The sequence below is a fragment of the Meriones unguiculatus genome, chromosome 19 (assembly GCF_030254825.1).
Source record: "Meriones unguiculatus strain TT.TT164.6M chromosome 19, Bangor_MerUng_6.1, whole genome shotgun sequence".
NCBI lineage: Eukaryota > Metazoa > Chordata > Mammalia > Rodentia > Muridae > Meriones > Meriones unguiculatus.
The window spans coordinates 13763252-13772948 of NC_083366.1; the positions used below are offsets into that span (position 1 = coordinate 13763252).

General features: G+C 45.8%; 1 protein-coding gene across 6 annotated transcripts in view; it reads left to right on the top strand.

The window, feature by feature from the left end:
• The window catches only part of Fam171a1 (family with sequence similarity 171 member A1), a 112801-nt gene extending 109173 nt beyond the window's left edge, over positions 1 to 3628 (top strand). For all 6 annotated transcript variants that reach the window (XM_060372790.1, XM_021661029.2, XM_060372791.1 and 3 more), the window contains one exon: positions 644 to 3628. In XM_060372790.1, the coding sequence (XP_060228773.1) occupies positions 644 to 2333 (1690 nt within the window). In that variant the 3' untranslated portion in view covers positions 2334 to 3628. The remainder of the gene's footprint in view (positions 1 to 643) is intronic.
• Positions 3629 to 9697: the final 6069 nt, after the last annotated feature.

The window sequence follows — 9697 nt, forward strand, 5'->3', positions numbered from 1 at the left end:
GGCGGGCCAGGCCGCCATCCCAGCGCTGTGGAGGCGGCAGCAGTGTGTGTTCCCGAGGCTCACTGACCAGCACCGCAGTCTACGTGATGAGCTCCAGGTTAAATGATAGAACCTGTCTCCAATAATAAGGTGGATGACGCTTGAGGAACAATACCAGCATTGAGCTCTGGCCTATACACACACACACACACACACACACACACACACACGTACACGCACACGCACACACACACACGCACACGTGCACCCCTACAGAAACATGCACCAAGAAAAAAAAAAGAGGTTGACAGTTGTTACATAATCCATCCCTAATATTCCTGAACACTCACCGAGAGGTGAAACTCTCAGGATCAAAGCAAAATTACTCTTATTTGGATGCCGTATCTGTTACATTAGAAAGAACGTGTATTGTTGACCACTGGGTGTTCCCTGTTGAACACATAACTTGGCTTCTCTAGAAAATCCTGAGCCTTCCGGTCCCTAGATTTTTCTGCTCTGGGTTAAAATAAGAGTGTGGGTTTGGAGTGAGGAGGTTTCAGGATGCTTATACATTGTTTCATTTTTTTCCTCACTAGAATTTTACCCAAATCTTTGCCATCATGAGTCTCTCATTTCTGTTCTTGTACTGCCTTCTTGGTTGCAGGAGGAAGTGCTTGAAGCCCCGTCAGCACCACAGAAAGCTGCAACTCCCCCCGGCCCTGGAGAGTTCCAAGAGGGATCAGTCAACTTCCATGTCTCACATCAACTTGCTGTTCTCTCGAAGAGCATCAGATTATCCCGGCCCTCTGTCTGTCTCCAGCCATAGCCGCCCAGAGGCCCCAGGGACAAAGGAACTGATGGGCGGGGTGCACCTAGAAATGATGTCCCCCAGTGGGGAGGGGGACCTGCACACACCCATGCTGAAGCTCTCCTATAGTACCTCACAAGAGTTTAGCTCCCGGGAGGAGCTGCTCTCCCAGAAAGAAGAGGATAAAAGCCAAACATCCTTTGATAACCTGACTCCAAGTGGAACACTGGGGAAAGACTACCATAAGTCTGTGGAGATTTTTCCCTTAAAGGCAAGAAAATCTCTGGAAAGAGAAGGCTATGAGCCCTCTGGCAATGATGACTACAGGAGTAGTTACAATACTGTGCTGTCCCAGCCTTTGTTTGAAAAGCAAGATCAAGAAGGCCTGACATCGGCAGGAAGCAAACTCACCATTCAGGAACACATGTACCCCGTCCCTCTGTCCCCTGAAAAAGAGCAGCTGCTGGACCGCAGACCTGCTGAATGTATGATGTCGCGCTCTGTCGACCACCTGGAGAGACCCACTTCCTTCCCGAGGCCAGGCCAGCTCATCTGCTGTAGCTCCGTGGACCAAGTCAACGACAGCGCCTACAGGAAGGTACTGCCCGCGCTGGTCATCCCAGCCCACTACATGAAACTTCCAGGGGACCATTCTTACGTGAGCCAGCCTCTGGTAGTCCCCGCTGACCAGCAGCTGGAAATAGGAAGGCTCCAGGCTGAGCTGGCCAACCCCCATGGAGGGATCTTCTCGCACCCCTCCTCTCAGATGCAGGGCCAACCCTTGTCTTCCCAGGCCATCTCTCAGCAGCACCTGCAGGATGCGGGCACACGGGAATGGAGCTCTCAGAATGCCTCCATGTCAGAGTCTCTGTCCATCCCAGCATCCCTGAATGATGCAGCTTTGGCTCAAATGAACAGCGAGGTGCAGCTCCTGACGGAAAAGGCGCTGATGGAACTTGGGGGTGGGAAGCCACTTCCCCACCCTCGGGCATGGTTTGTCTCCCTAGATGGAAGGTCCAATGCTCATGTTAGACACTCATACATTGATCTCCAAAGAGCTGGAGGAAATGGAAGAAATGACGCCAGTTTGGACTCTGGTGTGGATATGAATGAGCCAAAATCTGCCAGGAAGGGAAGGGGAGATGCTTTGCCTCTCCAGCAGAGCCACCCACCTGTACAGGAGCACCAGCAAAAAGAATCCAGAGCTCCGGACAGCACTGCCTACACGCAGCTCGTGTACCTGGACGACGTGGGCCAGAGCAGCAGTGAGTGTGGGACCACGGTCTGCACCCCTGAGGACAGTGCACTGAGATGCCTATTGGAAGCGTCGGGCCGGAGGAGTGGGGGCCAGCTACCCAGCCTGCAGGAGGAAACAACCAAACGAACTTCAGACATTCCCCCGGAACCGTTAGCCAGCCCCAACCAGAGAAGGTCGGCCAATGATGAAGAGGAAGACGACGACGACGATGATGACCAAGGAGAAGACAAGAAAAGCCCCTGGCAGAAACGAGAGGAGAGACCCCTGATGGCCTTTAACATAAAATGAGCCGTCGCTGAGCCAGGGATGTGGAATATAAAGTTGCCAAATATCCTTTCTTATGAAAGCATACCTATATGAGGAGAAGCTGAAGAGTGAAGACCATGGAAGTAGATGCTTTCTGCATTGACACGGCGCTGTTGGTAGCAGAAAGAAATTAAGGTTATGGCTCAGAATGAAGGATGACTGACAGATGCTGCCCCTCCGGGCAGGTGGCTGGGAGACATACGTCATTCTATGGACCCGGCTTGTCCCAGTGGATGCTGATGAACCACATGTGGAATTGCTGTGCTCCAAGGACCACCTCAGTTCTCCCTCAGAGTCTGGAAACAGATGGAACTCTTTTTGCATTGTTTGAATCCTCCATTCTGTCACGATAATGCTACTGTGAAGCTCTTAGTGGGAAATTGGGTGTCGTGTAGTTTCCCAAAGTCAGCATTATCTCAAAGGAAAGCTATGCATTGCTGCTTCGTTGTTGTTACTTTGCTTAGACTTTGCTTTGATTAGGTCTCTCTCCTCTTTCTCTCTCTCTCTCTCTCTCTCTCTCTCTCTCTCTCTCTTTCTCTCTCTCTCTCGGTGGGGGTTGCTTTTATCTTTAAAGTATGATTTGATTCAGTTGTAAAATTTTTATCTCCTTGTTTTAGTCTGTTCTACTTCTCTATGGTTGATTGCAGCATCTCCCTTCAGGAACTCCTGAGTGTCGGCTCCTAACATCTAAGCCTTTTAATGAAATTATACTGAAATTTTTATCAGCTAAGAGTCCTTCAATTCTGGTCCCATTAACTCCAAGTGCCTTTTTTACAGTGACAACAAACAGTCCCTCAGTTTTGTGTTTTTTTGTAACCCTTTTAATTGAACTGCCTGGATTTTATATAAAGTTACTGACCGATACCTTGTTCTTTGAACTGCATGCTGCCAAGTGCCATCGTGCTCAGCATCCTCATTTCAGCGCAGTATACTCTCTAGTTATCATGTGTAACGTGGGTCTGTTTAGCTAAGATAGACTAGAGGACACTGTAGAGATGCCCTTTCCTGTTCCATCCCTTTGGCCGCTAGCCTCCAGTATGGTTCCACTGGCTGTTTGTATATAAGGGTTTTGTGTTCACTCTGGAATCCTGTGTGCCCATCTTGCTCACCAAATGTGAGAGTACGGGCTGAGCGAGGGGATTGGATGTGACTATTAAACAGCACTCATGTACTGTCCAAAAGTGCCAGAATGACCCTTCTGTGCACTCTCCTTTAAGAGCTGCTTGGTTGTCCAAAAATGAAAACTCAAAATAAACTTGGAAGAAGAAAAAAAAAAATCTGTGTTTATTCTGATTCATTCTGAGCCTTTGTCTGTTGGAGAACTGTCAGTAAGGCATTGCTGTTCATTCTGTGAGAGAATTCAGTATTGGAGGGCTGTGAATGCATAAACACCCAGGGATTAATACTAGAGTTAAAAAAAAATCAACCATTCTCCTTAGTCTCCCTCACGAATGCATGATAACATCCTGGGAAGGCTTCAGTGAAGGAGAGAGATCTACATTTTATGAGAAACCAGCTTTCTTACGCTGAAGATGAACTTGTCTTGCAACAGTTTCAGAAGGGTTTGTTAAAGTAGCCAAAGCTATTCCAGATATATGGTATTGTTCATGGGAATTATCAATGGGGGGCTGAGGGTGAAGCTCGGCTGGTAAAGTGCTTGCCTGGCACCTGTGAAGTCCTAGGTTCCATCCCAGTGACACCTAAACCCGAGTGGGTTAGTGCACCCCTGTAACACCAAGCAAGCAGCCTGGGGCAGCCTCAGATACACTCGAAGCTCAACGCCAACCCTATCTCAAAGAAAGTTAATGGCCATAATGTCAGAACGTGAGAAAGACTGGTAGAAATAAATGCAGGTATGTTTGCGGTCAACGGCTTCCGTACCAAATCTTCATTTTCAAATTCCACATGAGTATAAAACCAATGGAGGTGATTTTTACTGTCTGAATTCTCAGATGAGGGTGTTCTTTTTTTTTAGCCTTTAACTTAAAAAAGAGGAAACAGTTGAGCCAGTCCATCAGGCAGTCGGGCAGCTAACTAGATGAGAGACAGTGGCTTAACCAGTGACTAGCAAACACTGTCCCCCACAGGTGAGTCCTTGCCGACTTTCCTAGGACTCCAAGGAGAACTCCTCTTTCAATCCCACAGAAGAAAAAACTAACACGTAAGGCTTGAGATAAGCCATGGGGGTGGGAGGGAGGGTACTGGGAGCTTTCCCTGCTCTGCTGGTCCCCAGCCCTTTGCAGCTCTGTCTCTGGTTGCTGCCAATGGAACTCCAGAAGAACTTCTCATGAGATCTGTGGAAAACATGTAACATACTAACTCTTCACTCTGGTTGTGGAGATCTGGCAGGAAGACCTGTCCCAGTGGGGGCTGCTTTCCTGACTCCTCCTGTAGAGATACACACTTCACTGAGTTGTAATCCAATGGTGGCAAATACTGAGCAGGTAGCAGTTGTCACAGCACAGCTGGATTTGCCAAAAAGTAATTGTTTCTGCCAGAGAGACCTTCATTTCCTATTAGAGTTATCCACAGTGAGACCCAGACATGTTTTTTCTCAGAAAGCCAGCAGTGATGACCACAGTAGAATTTTCTAAACAGAGCACCATAAGTGCAATCTTTAAGCAATTCATTTACCTCCCCTCTAGCTGGTGAGGGCCATGAGAGCAAAATATGTCAATGTTTCACATCAATTTTCAGCCAGCGGAAGCCATGAAAGGCACCTTGCTCATGCCACCTAGTGGTCAGTTCTCATCTTCCTGGAAAAGAGCAAGGCCAGCAGCTCTCCAGGTTGGCTGGTGGTGGCAAGCAGCCCTCACTCTGTCTTCCAAGTGAGGTGGGAAACGGGAGAAGGTAAGGTAGTCAGGATGTTCCTGCCTGGAAACCAAAGCACTGGGGACAGTAATGAGGCTGGTTTGAAGTTTGGGGGAAGATTTTATGTTATTCTTTGCTTTACACCTAACTAAATGGAGGCTTGGTGGCAAGATAAATAAGTCACTCAACTGATGAGACAGTTGCATTGCTTATAGAGCCGGCTCTCTAGGCCGGCGACATAGATATTCTTAACAATCAAATGCAGAACACTCTACTGTAAACTCTTTTGACAGTTGATTCTGCCTGCTGATGATTGACATGGGTGATCTGGCATGGACCTCGTTATTTTCTTGAACTAATGATTAAGATGAAATTGAATGTCAGCCTGTCTCTTAATCACAGTCACGGAGCGACGTCTTTGCTGACCCAGTTTTCGAATTCTGGATGAATATGCCCTCGACTCTTTAGTGTTGTCCTTCTCGTAATGGACCCAAGACATTACACCGCTGTAAGATCACTCTGAAAAGAAAAACCTAGCAGGTTCTCCATTGCTGCTCTTCACCAACAGATCAAACCTCTGTCAGTAGTGTTTGTCTTTTCCTGTGTATAAAACTTGCACTGTGGCCAAGTTCAGGCAACTACTGTGATACCCATGAGTTTAGAATAGACACTTGCTGTCTCAGCTGCATCGTTTGCCCATTAAACACACAGTGACGCATAGGTAATAGCAAAATAGCCAATCCACGTGGTTCAAGGATCAGAGATTTGCAAATCTGCCTACCCTGCAGTTTCACATTTTTTATTGCGTTTGTTTATTTATTGGATGGGGCGTGCATGCCACAGTATGCCCAGGAAGATCAAAGGACAACTTACAAGGGGTCAGTATATTGTCTCGCCCTGTGTGGGTCCCGGAAATTAAACTCCAGTTAGGCTCGGTGGTAGGCATCTTTTTGCCATGAGTCATCTTGCCAGCCCTCACTGGTTTGTTGTTGATGTTGTTTGTTTGTTTTATGTGTTTTTATTTGGTTTGTTTGTTTGTTTGTTTTGGTATAGGATCTCACTGTAGCCCCAGACTTGCCTGGAATTTCCAGTCTTCTACTGCATCCTCTTAAGTGGTGCGTTAACTGTAACTGTGGCCACACCAGGCTTTACTATCCATTTCAGATCATTCAGAAGCTTGCAGAGTCTAAAATTCTGAGGCACCTGTTTCCAACTGAGTAACAAGTCAACACCTTGCCTTCTTGCTTTAGCTCTCACACTCTAAAGAGGTGTTGTTTCACAATCCGTGGCCATTGCCACATTCCTCTCTGTGCCTACTGTCACAAATAGCATCCAAGAATAATGCTGCAGTCCCATGCAGACTTCTTAAGTGTGAGAGGGCTGTGGTGTGCCTTGCAGAAGCAATGCTTGTGCTAGAGAGGCTCAGGTCTGAGTTACTCTGCTGGTGACATTAACGAGTCAGTGCTGCTAGGACAGTATCTGGTGGTGCTTGTCTAACATACATAGGCTCCGGACTCAATCCCCAGCACTGAATAAAGTGAGTGTTATGATGCAGGAAGTTAATCCCAGCATTCAGGAGGAACAGAAGTTCAAGGTCATATTCTGCTACAAGTCAAGAAAGGCCTGCAAGGAAGTCTGTCTCAAAAAGAAAAAAAAATAGGAAAGGAGGGAAGGAGGAAAGAGCTCGAGAAAGAGACAGACAGACAGATGACAATAGATAGTACAAAAGGTGTCATTACACAGAAACACACAAAATGATTATAACCAGGGGCTTGCGGTGACCTAGCCCTTATTTCCCCAGGAGCACTGGTTTGTACTAAACCATGTTATTAGAACTTCACAGAATAGAACTTCTGTGAACAGTAAGAATCGGCGAAAGGAAACAATTGGGAATGGTGAGTTTTAGGAATGAACAATGTTTATTTTTAGTACGATTGAACTATAGACTTGCAACATTCACTCTTACATTATCAGTGACAACTGGCTTGCAAATTCCAGAAACTTTAAGCGTCTCTTAACTCGCTGCTGGGAACAGAAAGCAATAAATGAACAAAGGTGTCCCCTGCCCCTAAATGTGGCCTCTGGCTTTTTGGTTTATGTTTGCTTATTTACTTAGATTGTGTGTGTATACATAGTATGTTTGTGCAGGTGTGTGGAGGCCAAAGGGGATTTTCAGGAGTCAGTTTTTACCCTCTACTTTATTGGAGGAGGGTCTGTCTTATTTCTGTTACTCCTTGCACATTCCAAGCCAGCTGGTCGACAAGCTTCAGGGCAATTCTCCTGTCTCTGCCTCCTATCTCACCTCCCCTTGTAGGAGGGCTGTGATCACAGATCCATGCTACTGTATCACGTGGTACACATACATTCTTGGAGGTAAAACACTTGTACACATAAATAAAAAAAAATTGAGGTGGCAAGAGTAGAAGCAGATACCCAGATTTAGCCTCTGGTCTCCACAGATGTCCAAACATGCATACATATATCACACATGTACCCACATGAACATGTCCTGCACATAAATACAAATACAAATACCAAGAAATCAAGGTCCGTACAATAATGTGAGTTAAACCACAAACTATTCCACTTTTCCAAGTTGTCTCCATTAATATCTAAAATGTACATATTTTGGTTATGCACTGCCTACATGTAACACTCTTTCAAAAATTAAAAGAAAAAATATAAGGAAGAGAAATTCAGTCACCAACACCTACCGTGCAGAGGTGACTACTGCTGGCATCCTGCGCTTTTCCCTGACATGATTTGCCCACATAAACACGTATTTCATTAAGCTTTTTTTCATTATAGTGACAAGATGACTTTCGGTAAAGAACTTGCTGTGCCATCTTGAGGCCCTAAGTTCAATCCCCAGAACCTATGTAATAAGCAAGATAATATAATTAATATATATTTGTAATATATATATAATGGTAATATATATTTGTAACCCTAGTTCTGGAGAGGCAGCGACAGGCAGCTCCCTGGGTCTCACTGGCCAGCGATCCTCATCTACTCCATAAGCTCCAGCATAGGAGGACTTATCTTAGCAAAGCAAGGAAAACGGTTCCTGAGGAATGACACCCAAGGGTGACCTCTGGTCTCCCCTTGCACCTTACATACAACTGCACATGCCCGTGAGCCCACACAGACAAATATACACACACATATTTTTTCTGCCTTTTGAAGTTTCAGAAGCCTTTAAAATGGGAAAATTCAGGTGAAGTTATTCATCAGGATTTAGCAGTAGGCCCTGAAGAAAAACTGGTGTCCTCTCTAGAAGCAGGCCCTGCTCCAGGATATGGGAGGGTACAATGAAAGAATGCACCTTGGGCCATAACAAATAATAGATAACATCACTTGAGTGACAGAGACCCATTGAGTAAAAGTTAGCAAAAGTAAATGCAGAAAAACACTTGAAGCAAAGCACTCAAGAAAATAAGACCCAGCCTACGGGATGGTGCCACCCAAACTCAAGAGGGGCCTTCCTCCCCATCTGTGAAGATATAGCCTCTTTTGATATAAGTCAGCCGGCTTTTCATCTTCCAGGCACCTGTCAGTTCGACCAAGTACCACACGAAGAAAAGCAAACAAGATTAGAGATCAAAACCTACCATTTCTTTTTTTTTTTAATTTTTTTTATCAGTTACATTTTATTAACTCTGTATCCCAGCCATGTCCCGATCCCTCATTCCCTCCCTACCGTTTCTTAAATTGCTTACTGTCTCTCTGTTTCTCTCTTGAGCATGCAAGTGTGTGTATGTGTGTTGTATATATGCTTGTTAGTGTGGGTGTGTGCATGTGTACCACACAAGCATACGGAAACCAGAGGTCAATGCTGAGTGCCTTTCTTGACCTATTTTCTGTATTTTATTTATTGAGACAATGTTTCCCATTGAACCTGAAGCTCAGGGATTTGGCTAGACGGGCTGGCTGGTGAGCTCCAGGGATCTGCTTGTCTCTGTCTCCCAGCACTGGAGTTACTGGCATTCCCCACTACACACACTTTTTTATGTATGTCCTCAGGTTGATGTGGCAGGTCTCTTACCAACTGAGCCATATCTCCAGCCCCAGGTTTTGGGGATGTTTACGACGAGCTTTGACATCATGGAAAACGGTTGGAATGGGTGTGTAGGTTATTATTGTCTGTGGACTGGGAGAAGGTAGCAGGTGATAGAGGAGAAGCTCAATTGCCAAAATCGGCAGCATAGCCAACTGAGTGTCTTAGGTGAGAAAAGTTTCAAGCCTTTTCCCCTGACTCCTGTAATTATTTTTAAAGATGTAAATATAGACACAAACAAAATACCTAGCCAAATGGCTGTCTCTCGAAGTGATTATGAATTATTGGATGTTGGGGCTCTGGTGCCTGCAAGGTGATTGACCATTCTTGCAAGACCATTTGCACACAGGATGAACAGGCACTGAAGAGCCTACCAAGTTGGACCATGAAAGGTCCATGATGCTATCATGTGGGAAGAAACAAGGAAATGAAATACTGGCTGCAAGAGAGCATCTGAGGACAGGGGCCCCTCTCCTGA